Source organism: Xiphophorus couchianus, chromosome 11 (genome assembly GCF_001444195.1).
Source record: "Xiphophorus couchianus chromosome 11, X_couchianus-1.0, whole genome shotgun sequence".
NCBI classification, from domain to species: Eukaryota; Metazoa; Chordata; class Actinopteri; order Cyprinodontiformes; family Poeciliidae; genus Xiphophorus; species Xiphophorus couchianus.
In genome coordinates, this window is record NC_040238.1 from 24,577,574 (window position 1) to 24,599,396 (window position 21,823).

The 21,823-nt window shown below is 39.8% G+C and overlaps 3 protein-coding genes across 5 annotated transcripts in view; 1 reads left to right on the forward strand and 2 right to left on the reverse strand.

Annotated features, from left to right (window-relative positions):
* rnf43 (ring finger protein 43) overlaps positions 1-9,356 on the reverse strand; it is a 102,856-nt gene extending 93,500 nt beyond the window's left edge. The window contains exon 1 of the mRNA XM_028031931.1: positions 8,920-9,356. Coding sequence (XP_027887732.1) covers positions 8,920-9,129 — 210 coding nt within the window. The 5' untranslated portion in view covers positions 9,130-9,356. The remainder of the gene's footprint in view (positions 1-8,919) is intronic.
* Positions 9,357-10,963: 1,607 nt separating this feature from the next.
* On the reverse strand, positions 10,964-15,391 carry hsf5 (heat shock transcription factor family member 5). 3 transcript variants are annotated; one of them, XM_028030621.1, is made up of 7 exons: positions 15,237-15,391; positions 14,325-14,867; positions 13,904-14,230; positions 13,098-13,174; positions 12,681-12,989; positions 11,571-11,673; positions 10,964-11,472 (listed from the first exon to the last, which is right to left on the reverse strand). In XM_028030621.1, exons 2-6 carry the CDS (start codon positions 14,815-14,817, stop codon positions 11,605-11,607), a joined length of 1,275 nt encoding a protein of 424 aa, XP_027886422.1. In that variant the 5' UTR covers positions 14,818-14,867; positions 15,237-15,391; the 3' UTR covers positions 10,964-11,472; positions 11,571-11,604. The 3 variants fall into 3 exon arrangements, with proteins under 3 accessions (XP_027886422.1, XP_027886421.1, XP_027886419.1); XM_028030620.1 differs by having other exon boundaries at positions 11,571-11,667; positions 14,325-14,971; positions 15,237-15,375; XM_028030618.1 differs by having other exon boundaries at positions 14,325-14,971; positions 15,237-15,374.
* Positions 15,392-16,867: 1,476 nt separating this feature from the next.
* On the forward strand, positions 16,868-21,558 carry supt4h1 (SPT4 homolog, DSIF elongation factor subunit). The gene is made up of 5 exons (XM_028030428.1): positions 16,868-17,052; positions 19,706-19,812; positions 19,924-19,979; positions 20,992-21,045; positions 21,366-21,558. The coding sequence occupies exons 1-5, from the start codon at positions 16,984-16,986 to the stop codon at positions 21,431-21,433; spliced, it is 354 nt and encodes a 117-aa protein (XP_027886229.1). The 5' UTR covers positions 16,868-16,983; the 3' UTR covers positions 21,434-21,558.
* Positions 21,559-21,823: the final 265 nt, after the last annotated feature.

A 21,823-nucleotide genomic window follows, 5' to 3' on the forward strand; every position in this document is an offset into this window, starting at 1 on the left:
ATAGCATAGTGGCAGCATGTAGATTTTAGTTAATTGTTTTTTGTTTTTTTTTTGGTTGAGACATTGAACTTTTTAGGAAAATCTTTAACTTTCCGACGTTTTGCAAAGATGTGAAACCATGGCAACAAAGTATTGTTTTTACAAGTGGGAGCCGCTGATTAGCATATCAAGAGCTCAAATAACACCCTCCCTACAATCCCAGATGTCAGAGGAGTTGAAAAAGAGGCTTCAGATGCAGACAGAGAAGTTTAAACCATCTCTCTAATCCATCATGATGGATAACGATCACATCCCAACTCCAACGTCTCTCTGCCTGGGTTTCCAACCATACGGCCAGACACAGCCTTAAAGAGGAGTGGCAAAAGCAAATGAGGTGGATTAGCAGTGACTTATGAAAATGTTTAATTTACCTTTGGGAAAAATAAAGTATTTTTAAATTGAGCTGAATCTGTCCAGAGCATCTTTTTTCACGTTTGCTGTGTTTCCTCTTCATAGCACTGCTGTTTTTCAAAACAACTGTATTTATACTGAAAATAACTTGCAAAGTAGGTGACGTCAGAATATAATTGGTTGCAAAATATTTTACTTAGGGATACCAAAGCAGATGGGACTGACGACTAATGTCTTTTCCAGCATTTATTTGCTATGTCAGTATTTATTCTGCAAAAAACTGAAAATCATTTATCTCCTTCAATCTCACAATTACGCAATTGTTTGTCTTGGTATGTCCTCTAACGCCCTATGAAAAGACAATGAACTTTGTGGTTGTCATGTAGCAAAACTGGAAAAAGATCAAGGACCATGTGAGTTGTCTTTTTGTATTACAGGACAATGTACAATAAGCATGAGTGTACGGACGCAAGAACTATCGCTTAATTTATAAATAGTTTTAAAACTCCATAGCAGTTATATAACTGGCCAGATCGTTCTGCCCATCATGACCTTTTGCTTTGCGTAGGCACAGATGAAGTCAACCCTTCTCGTCGGCGGCTCGTGAATTCTCGTGAGGGGTGGTACAACTGTCATGCGTGCAACACGGTTCTCTGTAAATCTCTATAAATGTGGCCTTGATCCCCTCCAGAGAGAGGACGGCTTGGCCTCCACGCCCACGATGGATCAGCAGCCTCTCCTCTCTGCTCTCAGTGGATCGGTTTCAGCTGGAAAGCGACAGGTGCTTCCCTCGACTCGAGCTGTAGCGACAAACTCCGAACGGTTGTAGGAGAGGCGGTAAAACCGCCGTGGTCTTTGCCACCAACCCTAACAGCACTTCTTCCCTGACCGGTCCCCAAGCTACCATTCAAGGAAAACGACAATACGCTTGTGTGAATGTGCGCCTATGTGCTTTTAAAGATGGTGGTGAGTCACCTTCCTCTGCTGTAACAGAAGCGCGGTGAGATGAAGGCAAAACTCAAAAGAGCTGCTTGCATTCGCGGCTCCCTCAGTGTGCCAGCAGTTCCCCAAAGGGACCCACGGCGTACGTGTTCGAGGGAAGAGAGAGACGCTGTTTGTTTCTTTTTCCGCCCTGTGGGCCAGTTCCCTGATAAGCCCGGTAGTAATGGCTTCACCATACAACACTCAAATACTATGTGCCTGTCTGCGCGTTTCTGTGCTATAAAAAGATATCAAATTTAGCATGGGACTTTGTTTTGCAGATGTGTGAGGGAGTGGCTACATGAGTGACAGTGATAAAGTGAAGAAGCAGACAACTTTCTTGGTTATTTGCACATGGAGTGCTATGAAAGAGAGACAAAAATGTGTTGTGTAACGTTACAAAATTCCAGACGCAGCCTAATGGCTAAAAAAGAAGGGGACTGGGAGGACTGAGACATCTGCCGATCCCCCCTTCTTCTTCCCGCCGTCTTTGGACGCGTCTCCACAGCCGTCACTCGCAGAAAACGGCGGACAGGACAGCGGTAGCCCCAACTTCCTGTGTTGCAGGGCTCTGTTTTGTCAGATCCCTGCTAAGGAGAAACCATTAGTGCGCGGCCTGTATGATTGTCTGGACACACGTAGGGGTCTGCTCATGGCATGAAGCCAGACACAAGACAGAACTGAGCTCTTACTGGAGGAAGGAGGGGTTAGCATTGCTAAATGGACCAAACAGGGGGCGGAGGGGTAAATAATCACTTCTTTCATCCCGTATGTTATAGAGTAATAACTAGGCTGTTCCTGAATGGTCTCCCCTTCTACAAAAATAGCAGTTAATAACACAAAAATCATAAGGCGCTGTGGAGAAAGCAAGGAGGAAATTGTGAGCTTAGGACGATTTTGCTTGTTCCTTTACTCGACTGCCAGAATCGCCAAAAGGCATATTTATATTCGAGTCTCATATGGCTCCCATATCAGCGGAGCCAGGAGAAGTCTGAATGTGTAAAATACAGACTGGAACCCTGCAATGACTTGAGGCTCACCTGAGGCTCTTTCCTGGTTGTGAACAGATGAAGAAATAAAAAAAGAAAAAAAGTTGGCTCGCATGAAATTTATATTATGCAAAACAATAAATATGCTGACTAATGCTTGGCATAAAATAAAAATAATGTAATTACCCACAGTGCCTTTCAGGAATATTCATACCCCTTCAACGTTTCCACATTTAGTCTAATTAGAATACAAACTTCAATGAATTACACCAAGGATTTATGTGACAGATATAGACTGAGAATAAGTCGTTCATAATGGTGAAGCGGAAAGAAAAATATGCATAATTTACAAAATAGAGTCACTACTTTAAACAATTTTTTAAGTTAGCTCAAATTGAGAGCATCGGTGAAGGCCAGTTTTCAAGTCTCGCCACAGATTCTCAGAATCAGGTCTGGACTTTGACTGAACCATTTGAACACTGTAACATGCTGTGATCTAAACCAATCCATTGTAGCTCCGGTTGCATGTTTCAGGTTGTTGTCTTCACTACCCCAATCTCAAGTCTCAAAACCTCCAAAAAGGAATTACTTCCAGGATTTGCCTGAATTTAGTATCCTCATAGGATGATACTTACACCATCAAGCTAAAGCAAGGAATGAAAACATCTCAGTTCTCAAAAACATAGTGGAAAATGACCAAAACTACAAAAGTATGAAATGCAGAAAAACAAAACTGCTCCCTCAAAATCCAGTTACAATTCTTCTTCTACTGATATGTATGACCAATAATGAAAGGAGTGTCACACTGCTACTAGAAACCTGCTGAACCAGCTGATTCTAGTAGATCAACAGAGAAAATATGATGCAAAATTGACAGAAACACAGAAAGTAATCAGGGCTGTTGCTAATCTGGCATGCACCCAAACCTTGTTTACACAGTTAAGAAACCTGTTTTCTAATTATTTGTTCAACTGATTCTAAGGTTCATGCCACCATTAAGCACATTAGCACTTCTAGCACCTGTTATCTTGTCTACTGTTTTGCAATAAAGGAAATTAATGCTTTAAAAAAAAATCTAAATAGCTGTTTACTTGTCCCATTATATATATTTTTTTACCATTTTTCTTCTGGTTCACAATAACAAACTACCTTTTGTAAAACCCAGTAAAAATATATCAAAGTTTTCGGTTGTAGTGTGAGAAGATGTGGAAATGTTTAAGGGATGCGAGTACTTTTTCAAGACACTGCACACAGGCTTCAATAAACTTTAAAGCTCCATACATTTTTGACATATTAGTAGAACTATGCATCATGACAGTTCCTGCAACGTTAAGTGGCAAGGAGCCCTAAGGAGTCCTGGACAGGCTGTTATCTCATCCAGGGAGATAGGAAGTATGGACAGGAAGTTCAAAGGGAGGGGGAAGAGAGGGCCCAAATGGGAAGCCCAGTGTAAACAGACTCAGCTTTTAATCATCCCAGCTCACGTTCGGAACTGGTCATGCTTTGATGTTGTCCCTTAGCGCCCGCTCCGCCCTCCCATGCCTCGTTCCCAAACGGCTGCGCCGAGGGCCCGGGATGAGGGCGCCGTGGAGATAGCGGCCCCGGACAGCCAGGGGGATTCAGTGAGAGAGAGAGGAAGAGGGAGGTGAGGGGGAAACATTCAGTGCCGTTTAGGAAACTGGGAAAGGGATGTAGGGGGAAGAGGGGGCGAGGAATGTGAAGTGGTGCAGAGTTAAGTGGTGGCCTGCCTTAATTATAGCTGATGAATCTGAGGGAGCTCTCATGGGGGCAACATGGCATAAGGAACAAAGAGCCAAAAATGCCACAGTGAGAAGGGGAAAATAGAAAGTCAAGACGGTTTTAAGTGGAAATAGGTGGAGCTTTAATGATGCTCTGTAATTGGGCTCCGTGCCTGTTAAGGAGGATAAAGTCCATCTCCTTCTCCCCGCAGAGACCCAAAGGAAAGCTCCGAGCGTTATCTCTCATGTTTTGGGACCTCTCCTCTCATCACCGAGCTCCATTTTGGAAAGGAGACGGCGAGAGAGAAAGAAAGAAAAAAAGAGAGTGAGACAGAGAGAGGAATTCCTCTGCACTAGTGTTTGTCCAAATAGTACTGGCAAGAACCCAGCCAGTGTTCCAATGAACGTGTCCATTCAGCGGACAGGGCATACTTCCAGGAAGACCGCAGTTTAAAAGATCAGAGGGAGTTACGTACCAAAGCGAAGGCGCATGACTTGGATGTGCTGAAGAAAGCTGTGAACTCCCTCTGTCCCCCGGTGGTACATGTTTGGCCCCCTTATCTTAGCCAGCATGATAACAGGGGCAGTGTTATGTAAAATCAACTCTTTTTGAGCTGTACATCATGTTAGAATGCATTTCCCCTCATCGAAATCAGGGGTGTTGCTTAGATTCGTTCAAGCATGTTTGAGAAATTGTTTAATCTCCGCAGCCATTGAGCTGTGCAAAACGCCTTGGTGGACCCAGCGCCACATTTGAGACGGTGCTCCTCCTCAGAGCGACTTCCCCACTCAGCTCCTTCAGACTAGTCAACTAGCAAACACCTGGTGGGACTACACATCAGCGCAACGTTGGTAAAAATGTTTTTAAGGCTTAACAGAGGAGCAATGTTGTGATGATTTCCTGCAGGTGAGGTTTCATAAAGAGCAGGAGATTTTAAAGAGTTAGAGTCCATTTCAAGACGTTAAATTACGAAATTAATTCTCTTAAAATGTCATATTTGATATATATTTAGCATTTATGCAACAACTGAAATTGTGCTATAATCAAGTGTTTGGAAAATTGATAATACTGCCATTTAACCTTTTAAAAGGAAATGCCACAGCAGAAAACTAACTACTGCATAAGTTAACCATCCTACTTATGGTTATGATATGTTGGAAACCCGTTAAAAATTTGAGATGCACTGTCAAATGAGCTGGTTTGATTGACCTGGCTGGTGACCGGCCGGTCGGAAAGTCAAAATCACATCAGCGCCACACTTAAACGTTAACAGGCTGTGGTAAGAATAACACTCTTTGTGTGGGTGCTGTCACTGAGTGACGATGACCTAAGGTTAGCTATTATGTGTTTTAAACCTGAAGTCTGAGGAAGCACAGAGATGGACCCAGCTGTTTCAAAAGAAACCGTTTTTCTATGATAGCTACAGTTCATTCAGGCTGTGAAAGAGCAAGAGAAAGCAAGACTTCAAAAAGCGCAAAAATGCTCCATTTTATTTGTTTTTAAAGTTGATATCTCTCTCTGTCATTGTACCTTTTGGAACTTTCACATTCTCTACAAAAAATACACTCAGACTGTTATCCCAGTAATGCTAGCCAATGCTAACCATGCTAATCGCTAACTAACATCAAAGCTGTCCTTATTGTCATTATTTTGTTTTGAAATTTTTGTTTTACATTGACTGCTCCCTTTCTCTCTTTTTTAAACATTACATTTGCTTCTAATATAAATAATTAATAACATTCAGGACACAATTCTTGCTGTTCTAACATCAACTTACATTGTAGTTCCTAAACAAGAACTCGAAATTAGCTCAGAGATCAGAGTTTTACAAGAACCAGACATCAGCAATTGAACCCAAAACTCAGATCTGAACCTCTCCAGGAAAAACACACCTGCTGAACATTTATACTCATATCTTTGATCAGATATGGAAGCCATGAGGATTAATTACACACTGATGTGGTTAATACTGAAGACAGATTACAAGTGAGAATCAAAACACGCAGAGAATTTCTACATAAAACTTTCAAACCTTTATCCACTTCATCCACTGAATGACAAGAACATAAAGCGGGTACATAAAGCTGCCAGCAGTGGCAAAAAAAGACCTGTTGAAACAGGTCGGTGTGCTAACAAAAAGCATCCTGCAGCATAACATCATTTCTGTGCACTGTGAGAACAGTTTTCAGAAGAGATGCTGGTTTCTGGTTTTAGACAGAACTGCAATCGATGATCTGACTACGCCTGCATGGTTAGGTAGGGAGGGAAACAAAGGATTTAGGCCGCAGGTATTCTGAGTGTGGCAGAGATCAGAATGGTTATCTTAAAGCTGGAAACTTCTTTTACTTATGTGTCAAAATGTGAACCACATAAACCTGTATTTATCCTTAACAAAAACAAAAACATCCATCTCTGAAACTCTGCAGGATGAAGAAAAAAGTGGAAAAAAAACCCCCAAAAAGATAAAGTAAGCTGGAAATCCCAGAGAGCTGGAAACGCCTTTGATCCGAGCAGCGCCGTGATGTGCATCTGTAACAAGTTTTCAACATCTCACACAGACACGGCAAAGTCAGATGAGCTTTACACGGAGAGGGATGAACAGGGGAGGTTTTTAACCGTGTCTAACGCAGGGCTTTCTCCGTGACGAAGCCGCGTGAAACCTTATCAATTACAGCAAACTGAAGCATCTGGCTAAACGTTCAGAAGTAGCCCCACACCTGGTGAGTGAGGAGAAACGTGATCTTACAGTACCTTGTATCTGTCGCCCCGTTCCTTTAGAGATGGTAAATAAATTCACACAGGCCAGCTTTATAGCTTAATCTGCTCTTGAATGCTAAATATGCAAACTGAATAGGCCACATACTTTATATTTTCAAGGTTATATTTTTTTTTTATCAAAAAAGAGGGGCGGGGAGAACAAACAAAGTGCATTTATTGGTCTCAACATGATTAGCTGCTTTTTGAAAGCCTTGTGCCGCACCTTGATATTAAATGCATCAGACCATGGAACATCAGATTCCAAAAATAGCTGATGCGAAAACAAAGCGGTCACGTTGGAAAAGATGCACCACTTACAAGAGTTGGCAACTACAGCCAGCATGTTTCTTACATTATCAAAACAAACCGAGCGTAATAAGATATTTGCTCTCTGCTCTGGTGAAGGAATTTTGATCGTCTGGCCCACTTAGGTTAGCTTCTAACCTAAGTGGGAAGTCGGGATGTGATTAAGCAGCTCAGAGACACTTTAATCTGCAATCCAATCACACACAGTTCCAGTCAGATGTTTACATACACTCATCATCCATTAATTTAATATGAATCGTGGCCTTTTGATTATGTACTTGAACTCTTCTTTTCTTTTTTTAATCACAGAGCTGCTGGCATAAATCTGCTAGAATATTGGATAACTGTTCTGATCATAAATGGTATAGCTCATTTAATTCATTTGGACATTTAGATACTAAATGTTTCAATATGTGTAACTTGACACTAATCCAGAAGTTTAATGATTGCAATAAATTTCAAAGTTAGTTTTTTTTTTTTTTTTTTGTGGGTTTGGCATCATTTTCCTATTGCAGCACCAAAACGGGAAAACAAAACTCAAATGATGACGGAGAAGAATCAAAGGTTTTCTTTCTTCCTGTCGTTTGTGCAGTGCAGAAGTAGCACCAGCAGTGAAAGAGACCCTAAGCATGATGCTACCACTGCCGTGCTTGCTAGTTGGTACTGTGTTCGTAGATTTAACACCTCTACACACTCTAGGTGCTTGTAGCCTGAGATTTCAATCTGTTTATCTTCTAATCATGATTTTTTTTTCCTTCAAAAAGCATTTGGCTTGTCCATGCAGGCAGCTGCAAATTGTCAGCTCTTCGAGAAGCAAGGCGCTTCTTTTTTTTTGGTCGCTGTGGACATCGGTGCCTCATCAGCACCTCATAGTTCCTGATAGCTTCTGGATATTTCTTAAAAATAGAATAAACTAAAAAAAACACACACACACAAAAACTTTTCAACTAGTGGGAATACTTTCTGTCAAATGGCGTTTCAACAAGACGGTGATCCCTCACACACTTAAAAACTAATTTTGGAATGGATAAAGCGTGCTAGCTGTAAGCTTATTTGAACTGTATGGACTATGCCAGGTAGCAAAGCCATTTCTGGTAATAATCCAGAATCATGCTAGGATCTTGATGACATCCTCAACATGTGTTGGGAAATTTATCGTAATATTAGGGGGGCTGTATGATAAAATTCGAGATGAAATGTGTAACCTTGAACCTGGTCATATTAAAATTAAACATCTCTTTTTAAGATCCTTTGGAGTTGGATAAGTACAGTTCAAATGCATATTTAAATACCCAAAGTTAATTTGACACTTGCTGGTGCGTGACTGTAAACTGCAGCTAAAAAAACCGGCAGAGGTGTGAAAATCATTATCAGACGGTTGATGATGTGTAAACTGACAGAAACAGGTGGAGTTGAGGAGGAAATAGATCCCGTCTCAATGAGGTGGGGCAGTGAAAGGCATGCTATGGTGGAATCACAATATCCAAAAAACGTGTTTCAGATGCACTTCCCCTCATTTTTTTCCCAGACATTAGTTATTTTTCAAAAAGTACTTTTGAACGTTCCTGGTCTGGATTATTAAGGTAGTTGCAATTCATGGATTTGCAATAAAAAGCAACGGAGCAAGTGCACCTTTGCACAATTTTGCAAAGTTGCATTTTCTAAAACAAACAAAAATAAATAAATAAAAACATCCTGACTGCTCGATTAGGTAAAAGGTAAGGTCTTACTGAGTGGTCAATGCATCACTCCTTACCTGCTTCAGCTTCCCTTGCGCATTGCCTGCACTTCCTCCCACGAACTCCCCTTTCAGAACGATTGGCTTCCCCGTGGGATCCTTCACCAGAGTCACGTTGATGACCGCTCGGAGTCCCGATTCCATGCTCGGCTGGCCCAGCACCACCTGCAGGGCCGCCATGAGCAGCCACGGCCAGAGCCCGGCGAGGCGCCGCAGAGGGACGGTCATGGCCTCGGCTGGAGCGGCGGTGCCCGGCCGCACATGGTGGACTTTGTCAGAAATATCAACCTAGCCTATATGAACAGGTCCCACTTCTTCTTTATTTTTTTTTCCTACCTCAGTAAACTATCTGCAGAAGAAATGAGCTATAATCCAAACTGTTAATGATGAAGGGCTTCCATTAGAACTCCTTAAACTTCCATTCAGCATCTGGGTTAAAATATATATATATATATATATATATATATGTATATATATGAATATATATATATATATATCTATATATATATATATATATATAGATATATATATATGAAACACTGCAGGTTATGGTAGAGAATCTAGAGCCGATGTAAGCAGGCCTAAATGAACCTGCATCCAGTGTTTATTAAAGTGAGAGGTGGAAACTCCAATGCAGCATGAAGGAACCTGAAGCGTGCACTGATTTCCAAAAACGCCGCTCTGCATCACACCAAAAACTCAGCTCTCCTCGCTCGCAGGTTGCTTTCCTCAGAGATGAACTGGCGTAGTTATCCCTCTCCACGGGCTCAAATCCCGGTCATATATCCGACTTGTGCTTTATATTGCAGTAAGACGTAATTCCGCCGCGTCTTTCAGTCACATTGTGTGAGCAAACACGAGCTGGGTGAAAGTGTCAGAAGAAGCGAGCCCGTCCCGTGGGCGCCGCATTTTCTGGATAAATCCACCGAAAACGCTCGAGAGTCGCGGCTTGAACTTCAAAGGCTGGGATACAGGTTGCCGCCGGAGAGTTGGGAGCCATGCTGGCGGATAAACCCCGGAGCCGAAAAGTTGTGCAATGTGTTTTACAGCCGGGGAATTGTGAAAAAGTAATCCTCGAAGAAGCTGCTCGGCTGTGTTCTCGGTTCTATCTAATTATTAACCGGAACAAACGGACAGTTTTCTTGCTGAGCTTATAACTTTGTAACTAAACTGGCTCAGACGCCGAAGCGGCTTCTGTAAACCTGCCATTAACTGACGTTCTGCAGTCGCTCCTTAATTAAACGAAAAAGAGGCAGGCTTTCCCCGTCGCCCCCGACTTCAGAGAGCCTCCGCAGCACATTGAGAAATTAGAGCCGACCCTCCTGAGAGCACGCAGGGGAAAATGAATCGCTCATCAAAATTACAATCAAGTAAACGGGAAAAAACAGCCCGAAACGTGTGAAAGAATAGCAGTCCAGCCTCCATGTAGTCCCAACTGCACGTCGTTAGGGTCCTGAGACAGAGTGTACAGTTATGACGCCGTCTCAAAAGTTTATCTCCCGGACTCTCTGTCGTTCCCCTGGGATCTCATTGTCACTCTACCTGCTCGCAGGCTTGCTGCCTTCACGTGAAAGCGTAAACAGATTATTATTATTTTTTTTTCTGTCAAAGCTTAAACATGGCAGAAACAAAACGTAGCAATTAATGACAAATGAATACAACTTGAAAAAAGAGAAAGCAGATTTTGAGTCGTCTAAAGAGATTATGCGTAATTAATCACACGTCATTATTGTAACGCTCTAAACTCAGTAACATTTTCTGCAACGTTATACTTATTTTAAAAGCCGAGGAACTATCGAGCACTATACGTTTTCATACTTACGTGAACCCCATCAAAACGATGTAAAAATGTTAAATTTAAAAATCTAATTAAAAAAAAAAATCCGTTCATTTACTTTCAATTTACAAATTACACGTGAAGGCAGCATGTAGACAAGCTGAGGGTGGAGCTGCCCCACGCCATCAAAACTAATCAAAAAAAGCTAAATGGCGCCCCCTAGTGTCTCTATACAGGACATTTCCGCCGTACCAACAAATTCCTCGTAAATAAACCAGGCAGCTGGAAAGTGTAGTCTGTTTTAATAAGAAAGTTTTTGCAGTGTACTTTAAAAATCGTGACATTCACAGGTTTTAAAGGTGCTTCAGACAAGAAATTAAATGAAAAATAAAAGCAATTTCTCACTAAGAAATGTAATTGAACAGAGGGTTCTGTTTTCCGCTATGACACACACCACTGCTTCGAGTTAAAGTAGCTGAGTCGTACAACATTACAATTCATAAGAATCCTTTCCAAAGTCTTCATATCAAATTACAGTCCTTAAAAACATGCATACCTTTTGATGTGAAATTTTAAATGGTTCAAAACAAACATACTACAGTTGAAATTATTCTAGTTACAGCAAAAAGCACAACTGCACAATCACAAAAAAAACTAAAGAGAAAAGATTTATATGAAAGCAACTTCTTTTTTTTTTACACAGGAAGTAATCATCAAAGTGGAGCCTGAAGTCACACTGTGAACTCATTGTGGATACTTCTTGTCGCAAGCTGAATCAATCAGTGAGCTGAGATCTAAAGGGAAGAGGTAACCGCCTGTCACTGACTCTAAATAATCATGCAACCTTTCTTTCCACTACATTTCCTCTAAATGTGCTCCTGTCATGCCTTACCTAAGAAGCAAGTCCCTGTGCTGTCCTGCTCATCTTAATCCTGAACCGAGTTGCTAACCTCGACGTTTACGAGCTCGGCATCATTGTCTTGATCAAACTGAACCTTGCCGAGACACGGAGGAAGATGACAAAAAAAACCCAAACAATAAATAGAATTTAGTCTACTCATTCCTGGATTTATTCTATGTAAACAGGTATGATGATAAACAAAAGTTTTAAGCATTCCGCTCTGTACAAGAAAAGGAAATCTAACTTGGTGAAACATTTTCCCCAGTTATAAAAAAACACAAGGTTGTGAAAACTAAAGGAGGGCCGTCCATCGTGTTAAGGCTATTTGGAAACTGCAGCAAAAGGTATTATAGTCGAAACATTAGGCAGAATTGTTATAAAAGCACTACTCTGTTTCCCAGTGGGTAATCTTATTTTTTTAATAACATTATTGTCTATGCAATATTCAGTAAGATAAATTGTTTTTCCCAAAGAATAAATGAACTTAACTGTAGTGTTCTGCTTAAAAAAATATATCTTAAATATTTAGTTTTAGATTTTTGATGCCACAAAATCGTATTAAGTGTTTTGCTCTAGTTTCTAGTGTAAATATCCCAGTGTACTTAAAATAAGACAAAATTAACGTACACTGTAAGCAACTCTTTAGCAAGATTTATTAGCTTGTTTTAAGTCAATAATTCCTTAATTTTGATTAAGAAATTGGCAAATTATTTCACTTATAACGAGACATTTTTCTCATAAGTGAAAAAGTGGAACTAGTACTTTTTTCATCAAGATTTAGGAATTATTGACTTAAAACAAGCTTCTATATATCACCGAAAGGTTACTTGTACGTAAAGTTTCTCTTATTTCAAGGGTACTGAGATATTTGCACTTGAAACTACAGCAAAAATACTTGCTAAGACTTTGTGTTCTTGCAGTGTATTAATTATACACAAAGCATAAAGACACACATTAATAATAAAGATAATCATTCGCTGGTCTAAACAAAGCCTGCAAATAACAGACAACATTTCTAGGTGTTTCCAATAAATTCACGGTTCATTTCCTTCAAAAGCAAATATCAACTCCAATAAAGATGTGTTTGGCACAAAGACTCACCTCATATATCACATCTTCAGCCATTTGCTCAGGTACTGAAACCACAAGCTCCTCATTCTCCTTTTTAACTACAGGAGCTCTGCTGTTTTTATATGCGAGTGCATCCCTGGGGTCAGAGGAAGGCTGTGGCACGGAGACGGGTTTCTCTGCGCTCTCCACTTTCACCAGACAGGCACTGGGTGAAGTTTGCATCACCTCATCTGCAATCTGGAAAACTACATCCAAGTTAACTTCAGGCTTTTTCACTTCCTGGCTTTCGGAAGTTTGTAAGTTGCGGTTGGGGTCGAACACGGTCATGGGACTTTCAGCCTAGACGAGTAAAAAAAAAACCCGAAAAAAAATTCAATGTCAATTATGTTTTAAAAACCGAGTTAATGATGAAAACATAAAAAACTTCATCCACTCTTATTCACCGACCTGGTAAAAACGTCTGGGAGGAAACTGGAGGCCTGTTATATTCGGTGAGACAAGGTTCGGGTGGAAGCAAGGGCAAACTTCAAACAGGAAAAGACATTAAATTGTAGAGTTTCAAGTCAGGACTTTGAGCTCCCGTGTGACTGCATCTGCACTTCCTCTCAAAAATATTCATATCGCATAAACATTTTAGCATTTTCTCTCATTGTGACCACAAATGTCAATGTAATGTACTGCTAGTATATGCAATAGATCAATACTAAGCAGAATGTGGCTTTCAAGTTTCTCTTTTTGCACGCACTTCGATGCAGCATCTATTTGCAAACAGATGCATACAGAAATTTCATAATTAAAAAAAACTCTGGAAGAGAACATGCTAGAGATTGCACAGTACTTGAGACTGGTGGGTAGGTTCATCTTTCAGAAGGGAAATATGCCTAAACATGCAACTGGGGTGAAAATAGACTCATTTAGATTATAGGAAAAACAAGGTTTAAAATGACCTAAAGTCCAGATTTAGATCCAACTAAGAATATGGAGAAAGATACAAGTACTCTATTAAATATCATTAAGATTGAGCAATACTGCAAAGAAAATTGGGGGTGTGGGGACAATTTGCTAGATGTGAAAGATGATACACAGACACTGACTTGAGCTGTATTTGCAGAAAAGGATGGTTCTTTTTTTTGAAGTGGCAATAATATTTTAAAACATACTATTCTGAAAATTGTGTAACCTTTTAGTAACTTTTCAACAACTGCTTGTCTCTGTTGATTTGTCAACTCACACTACTACAACCTTCGCCTTACCTGTGGGATAGTAGCCAGGTTGATACTGGGGATTCCGAGGACTAAAACTATTGAAATGTGTTTCTCGGTTGCTCATACGAGGTAGGAAGCCCTGCTGAACATGCAGGGTTTTGGAGTTTGAGGACCCTCCAGTGTAAGGGTGCCTCAAAGGCATCGGCCCGTCTTTCACCAGGGGCAGAGTGGTGGGTGAGATTTCTGCACCAGGAACCCGGCGCAGGTACCGTGGTGGGACTGGGGTTCCACTCTGAGGTCTCATAGTCTGGGATTTATGGGGATGGTATGGATGCGCTGGTGACTGGTTTGAGGGTCGCGGAGGCAAGAAGTATCCTGGACCAAACACAGTTTGACATTAACAAAATTTCAATTATTTTCGTTAATTCTGGTCAGTATTAACAACCGGAGTTCATCAGATCTCACTTACTTCCTTTTAGGACATTGTCTTTGCCGTCTGTGCTGAAACCTAATCGCTGGAATCGGTTAGGGTTGGGAAGCCGGGAGCTTATGTCCTGTCCGGCTTTAAGCTTGGCTTTGTTATCCACAGTGAGCCTGACGAGATTCTCCAAAAGCTGAGGGCAACTCCGCTGAAAGTTCGGGTTGTGAAAATGATGATACAGCCTGTTGCCCGCTTCTTCTTCGTGGTCAGCGGGCAGATCGACCTTTTTAAATCCATACAGGTTGAGCTGGCGGACGAAGCTTGAGAAGTTGGTGGTCTTAAAGGTGTCGGTGCTGTTGAAGGTCCTGGAGGTGGGGGACAGGATCTGGGTCTCGAAGAGCTGCTGGTCGATAACAATCACCTGGCCGCGGCTGTCCCAGCGAATGGCTCCGTCTGCAGGGTTGTTCACCAAACGCCAAAGCTTGGCGGGGAAAATATTGGGGTTGATGTTGCCGGGGTTGAAATTGTTAGCATCATCCATGCTTTCATTTGTATAGCTGGAACAGGCGATGCTAAGTGGCAGGGCTTCCTCTGAAAAAGCAACGGACATCATGGGGCTAACTTAGCCGTTGTAACCAAGTTGCTAATAGTCTCGTTCTTGGTGGCCGAAAGTAATAAAAGCCCAAATTCAGTATCTAAAAATGAAATAACGCTAATTATTACAGATGATAATAACATCGTGAGTGGAAACTTAAGGAAATTTCTGAAAATTGCAAGAATGTTCAGCAATATTGCTGTTAGCAGTTATGAAACGTTGGCTAACTTTAGCAAAAGAATCGCTTAACACCTTTAAACTAAAATAAACCCATTTGTGACGTTATTTAAGGCTACCTAAAAAGTCAAATATAAATTTTTAAATATTTAGTGCTGGAATAAACCAAGACTCAGTTGTAAACATACCTTGGGTCACTGTGGCTCAAACTGTTGGGAATTCCCAAAATCGTTGGGGCTGTTGGAGGTCTGACGTTTCCATGGTAACCTGGTTCTGGCTCCAACTGTCTCCATTAAATCAAAATTCAATTCAATTGAGAAATACTTTATTGATCCAAAAGGAAAATTAAATATCGTTGTAACTCTTGTAGCGCTCTGTGCTACAGCACGTCTGGAGAAGCTTCTGACTGAAGCTACTGACTGTTGTTGCATGACAGCCTCAAAGAGGATGCTCAAGGGTTGTCCAAAAATGATTTAAACCATTTCAAATGGTTTCAATTTGATATCATACCATATGAAACAATTATGGAACACTGACTGAAACAAACTTTTACACGTAGGATGCAGCAAAATCCTTTTGAGTTATGCATCTTACCAAATTAGAAAATCATGTAAATGAACATTTTAAAATGTAATAAAAGTGAAACTCAGATTCACTATGTAATATATTTATCTAAAATATATTCACATTTGTAATAATTTTCATAATTATTGCTTATGGCCAATAAAAATCTAAAACACTGTATCGCAGAAAAATTTAACATAACACCAACCAAAACAAAAATTATTTTTAGAAAAAAAAATTGATGGTAAAGTCTTGTTATGTCCTGCACAAATGACAATTTGAGTGGAAGAAAGAAGTGTGCCCTAGCAACAGGAATAACCACAGTCTTGAAGGAATTGTGAACCAAAGCCAATTTAAGAGTTACATTGCATGGGCTGAAGCAGAAGGAGTCAGTTATTCAAAAGTCACCATACAAAGATGGATACTCAGGCTTTAAGGTGTGCATTCTATTCATCAGAGACAGCCTGGAGGACGAAACCGTCTCTGTGATGACTGGTTTTTGCAGACAATGCTCCTTACTACCAGTCTAAAAGCAAAAGTCTATAAGCAGTCTTTGTCCAGGATGTGTGGGGTCTGCATAGAAAAAGAACTATCAATGTGTCATTTGCAAAATTCTCAGTTTTTTCAGATGGAGGTACAGTCATTTGTGTACAGAGAGAAGAGGGTTGACCAGAAGACACACCGCTGGAGTATTGTCAAGAGAAAGATGAGAACCTTCCAAACAATACAAATGAACTGAATGTCACCATCAAAGCAACCTGGACTTCCTTAACACCTTCACAGGCTTATCGCTTCTGTACCACACCACATATATGCAATAATTCATGCAAACGGAGAACTGACCAAGTATTGAGTACAGATAGATTGTGAGATACAGATTAAGTCTAGATAAAAAAAAATATTACTTCAAGGTTATTACTGCTGAAGCTGGTTCTAGCAAACATTGCAGTAATAAGTTGGACTTTTCCTATTGTTAATTAGTCTGTACTCCTATTTTTACTCATCATAATTTTGATATATCGATATAGCAACTTAAAAGGGTTTCTAAAAATAAAATGTGTTGTATTTCAATTTTTAGAAAAAAATACATTAATATAAATTATTGTAAATTGAATGCTGAATTTTACTGGCATGGTTTAAATTCATTGTCTTTCAGCAGCGGCACTGGTATTAATATTAAAATGTTTCAAAACTGATAGCTTCAAGGGATTTTGTTTTTAATCAGGCGCTCAATTAGGACGCCATAGTGTGGGTCCTAGAACTACCTACTACGTCATTAGTCGTCGCTTAAAAAAAACATACATAGCCACAAACATTAGCCAGTCTAATAACTTGTATTATAGCGGTACATTGTTTGGAAATTTAAAAATAATGGCATTAGAAACGGTGCCAAAAGACCTTCGCCACCTCCGGGCCTGTCTGCTGTGTTCTCTTGTAAAGGTAAACCTAGTAAAGACCCATTTAACGTCTATGCTTACTGTTAGCTTTCCTGTCGCATTTGTTTTTGGGGCCTGCCCATAGCAATGCATAAGGAGAGCCTCCATGCATTGCATGGCAGGCACCTATTATTCTACACCCAATAGAATGTCTCTTTATATCTTTATATCTTTATTTATTTTTCTTCCATCACCGTTAATGCGGCTCGTACCGCTGCGTGAACCCCCACAAAAGTGGTATCAAAACGTGCGGCTCGATGCCGAGAAGGGAGCTATTATTTTTATAAGGAATCGGACTTACGATGGCGACGTAAAAAGCGTCAAACGAGCCAAATTTCCAACTGCCGAAACGCAGAGCCTAACTGACACCAACTGCCGCTTTTTTAGAGTGAGAAATGAAGAGAATTTTTGACCCCAAAATGATTTTGAAATCGCCCTCATGCCCACAAATATCGCCCAATTGGTATCAAACTCGGTCATGACATCGATACGCATGCCTGCTCCGGTAAAATGTTTTCGAAATTTCTCTAGGGCTTACGGTTTTCTGTCACGGTGCTTCAGAGCGAAATCATGCGCCAGGATAACTGACGCTCTCCCAGATTCACTTCCATGTATTTCTGAAAAATTTCTGTGCTCTGCATGCACCATTTTTGTCTCATCACTGCAGTTACTGTGAGTGAGCTACAAATATGAATCGCGGTACTATGGAAGACGACAAATAGCCCTCTCATATGCTTCAAACGGTTTTCCAATACGTCTCTCGGTTCCTGAACGGCAAGGAGTTGTTCAGGCTGCTTTTTCCATATAAACCAATGGGGTTGTCTCACATAGATAGAATTTTTTGTCCACCTTTCTCTCTCACACACACACGACAGTTAGCAGAGGATTGATAACCATAGCAATGGAACACAGGAGGGGATTGGCTGCTGGTTAGGACTACAAATACGCATCACTGTAGTTCTAATCAACACTCAGTTAAAACAGAGGGCTGAGCTGCCATTTAGAGCTACTGGCTGTTTTGGCCAGTAAATAACGGATTTAATCCAAACACTGTTAGACATTTTAATTAGTGTGCTCATTTAATATGAAGCTTATGTTTTTTTTTCAAAATAAAAGCCTCAATATCCCCCTCAGGTTAATGCAATAATATTAGCATGCGCAAGGCAGTTCATTAGCATTAGCCTTTTACCTTAAATAAGCTATTGTCTTACTTATTAGCCATGTTTAATATACTGAGTGGAGTAAGTCAATTACAGACAACATTCTAATGATATCCCACTGCTTCAAACAGTTACAATTCTGTCTCTCCCTCTCTGTCTCACTCACATGACAGCTGAGCTGCTCTTTAGAACTACAATGACTGAAGGTTAGAACTACAACATGGCGGACACTCAGTGCCTACAAAAGAGGTCTGAGCTGAATGTCAGAACTACAACATGGTGGAACTGTCAGTTACAACAGAGGAGGACTGAGCTGGCCTTTAGAACTACTTGTGTTTTGGACTTTGTATAGCTGCTTTTATCCAACCATTGTTACACATGGGATTAGTGTGGCAATTTAAAATTAAGCTTAATGAAAATTTCAAAATAAAAGCCTTGAATATTTTTACATCATGTAGTTGCTCTTTTTGGCTTTATTTGACTTTTTCATCCAAAGCACTGTTACACATGATATTAGTTTAGCTCTTTGAAATGAAGCATACTGGAAATTTCAAAATAAAAGCCTTGAATATTTTTACATCAGATAATTGCTCTTTTTGGCTTTATGTGACTTTTTTATCCAAAGCACTGTTACACATGGGATTAGTGTGGCAATTTAAAATTAAGCTTAACAAAAATTTCAAAATAAAAGCCTTGACAATTTTTACATCAGATAATTGCTTTTTTGAGCATTATATAACTGATTTAACCCAACAATTGTTACACATGGGATTAGTTTGGCACTTTGAAATGAAGCTTAACAAAAATTTCAAAATAAAAGCCTTGAGAAATCTTACATCATGTAATTGCTCTTTTGAGCAATAAATAACTGATTTAACCCAATGACTATTAGACATGGGATTAGTTTGGACCTTTGAAATTAAGCTTAACAAAAATTTCAAAATAAAAGCCTCAACATGCCCCTGAGGTTAGTGCACCGCCGCAGGCGGTGCAATAATATTATTCTGCATTATCTTTTTCTCTCAGGTCACGGAACTGCCTTGCTGTGCAAGGCAGTTCATTAGCATTAGCATTTTAGCTTATATAAGCTATTAGCTATTTATTTGACTTATTAGCCATGTTTAGTATACTGAATAAAGTAAGTCCATTATAGAGAACATCCTAGTGATGTCCCACATGCTAGTGACAGCAATCACGCTAACATTAGCATTTTTGCTAATTTTAGCTGGTACACTTACTTTATCATACTGAATGGTGCAAGTACATGTTAGTAAACATTCTTGTCAATCTCCACATGCTATTGATTACTTTGGAGCTTTCTTTAGCATTGATGCTAATTTCTAGCATCAGAACGCTGGGTCCAAACCGACGGGCACACTTTGGCAGGCCCCGGTTAAATTTCTTCAGGAATTTTCTAGTTTCTATTTTTAATTTACCTCTGCTTAATTTGTCTCGTGTGCGTGTGTGTTGTTTTGTTTTGTTTTTTGCCGTCTTCAGACCATCGACCAGTTTGAATATGACGGTTGTGACAATTGTGAGTCGTACCTGCAGATGAAGGGGAACAGAGAAATGGTTTATGAATGCACAAGTTCTTCGTTTGATGGGTAAACAATCACTCTACAAGTGACTTACCTTGTACAGCACTTTGGTGAACAGGAAAAATAAAAATAATTGTTTACTTATTGTAATGTTAATTCCTTCCTGTGTGTTCCCAGAGTTGTAGCCATGATGAGTCCTGAAGACAGCTGGGTGGCTAAATGGCAGAGAATAGGTAAAACTACGGCTATATGTGCTCTAAACACTTCCTTCGTTTCCACTGAAATGTATAATTTCCTGTTAACCCAGTCACTACTATTAACATTGTAAGCCAATTTTTAAAAATCGGTTGCGTCTGGAAGAAAATAACTTTTTTAGTCCATCAAAAAAGCCTGAATTGACTGTGGATTGCTACAAGCTAAAGTTCTGGTAACATCTATGTACCTCGTTTTACATTATGTGAGAAATTGTCACCCCAAATCTTTTTTTACTGATTCGAATAAATATCAGTTCATTTATAATATTTTTTTATTCAAGATGTTATGTTGAATAATATGATGCTCTACAGTCACATTTGTTACTGTAGCGTATCATATTTTAAAATAAACACAAATAAAAAAATATTCCACTTCATATATGGCTTTTAAAAAATACAAAAATACATTATAAATGCTTCTTTTGACCAAGCATCTTTTCTCATTTTAGACTGCTGAAAGGTATTTAGTTAAACTGTGTAAAATAAAGATGAATCCGTGTTGATATTAGTTGCTCTTTATTTAAACTTCAGATAGTTGTAGGGATTAGTTAAATCCTTCACATTATGTATCTTGGAATCAAAAATGTTCCCCTCACAAAAGAACTGACTCCACCCGTTTTTATTTGCTTAACAGTCTACGGGTTTTGGTCATTTTCCAATAGTAGTTATCCAAATTATGTGTTTGCTATTTGTCTCTGATGTATTTGGCGAAGACCAATTTAAACATTGCCTAAATGTCAAAGACGTTTATTTGTTCGTACTCTGGCTTTATGAACAGAACTACAGAAATTGCTAAAAAAAAAAAAAAAAACACAGATAAATATTAGTTACCTGGACTTTTCTTACAGCTGCAATAGTCTTAACAGCAGTTTCCTTATGTATGAAATTTCTGTTAATTTTCTCCACCTGACCCAATAAAATCATTGCAACACAGTACTAATTTTCTACGCTTAAAACGAGTTCAAATAACATTTCTTTGCTTCTTTCAAAGGTAACTGCAAGCCGGGTGTATACGCAGTGTCGGTGACAGGCAGGCTACCTCCAGGTAATAAACCTACTGCAAAGCAGACGCACTCAGTAGAAATGGTTTTGTCTCTGTGTAATAATTGTAGCCTCCCCATAATGCTACAAAAACTTGACATAATTCAGTGTGTCCGTTATGGAGCAGAAGCAATATCTTATTTTAGCTCCTTTTTTAAAGAGCCAATTTGACATTGCAAGGCAACCAGACTCACCATACTGCTTACCAAAGATGCAGAAAATACTGTGCAAAAAAAAAAAAAGTTAGATAATTTTGCTGTTTAGTGTTTTATTACTAAGCCGTCTTGCCTTTCATGTTGCTAATAATTTTCTCCCTTTTCTAAGGTGTGGTGAGAGAGCTGAAAAGCAGGGGAGTGATGTACAAATCCAGAGACACTGCAGTGAAAACATAACTTGTTCAGTTTCCTGCTTTATTGTCTTTGTGCAACAGCACATTTAGTCATATGCATCTTTTTGATCCTGGTTCTTTTTGTCATGATAAACAAAAATAAAGGTCTTTTTTTTATTATAACCGTAATGACGTCTGATCTTTGCACGTTCTACAACTGAAAATGTTGATGAGGTCAGGTAACAGGTGGTCACCGCTCTTCTTCTCTGCGCTCAAGACTTTTGTTTTGGACGGTGAAGAGCCCATGTGAAAACTAGGGAAGGCGCTGCCTGCCAGAAGCAGGCTAAAAATAGCTCATTTCTGTGTGCGGAGCAGAGTCAGACAGACTGCAGGATGACACAGCAGTTTGTTGCTGAGTAACAAACCACAGCAGAGGAAAGACAAAGCAGTGGAG

Excerpts from the sequence above, each read along its gene's own strand:
- hsf5 (XM_028030618.1), bottom strand. The coding sequence starts at position 14,889 with ATGATGTCCGTTGCTTTTTCAGAGGAAGCCCTGCCACTTAGCATCGCC. Across the intron at positions 14,231-14,324 it reads AGACAATGTCCTAAAAGGAA|GATACTTCTTGCCTCCGCGA; the intron begins GTAAGTGAGATC and ends TGTTTGGTCCAG. Across the intron at positions 12,990-13,097 it reads CTCCCAGACGTTTTTACCAG|GCTGAAAGTCCCATGACCGT; the intron begins GTCGGTGAATAA and ends TTACTCGTCTAG.
- supt4h1 (XM_028030428.1), top strand. The coding sequence starts at position 16,984 with ATGGCATTAGAAACGGTGCCAAAAGACCTTCGCCACCTCCGGGCCTGT. Across the intron at positions 19,813-19,923 it reads ACAAGTTCTTCGTTTGATGG|AGTTGTAGCCATGATGAGTC; the intron begins GTAAACAATCAC and ends GTGTGTTCCCAG. Across the intron at positions 19,980-20,991 it reads GGCTAAATGGCAGAGAATAG|GTAACTGCAAGCCGGGTGTA; the intron begins GTAAAACTACGG and ends CTTCTTTCAAAG.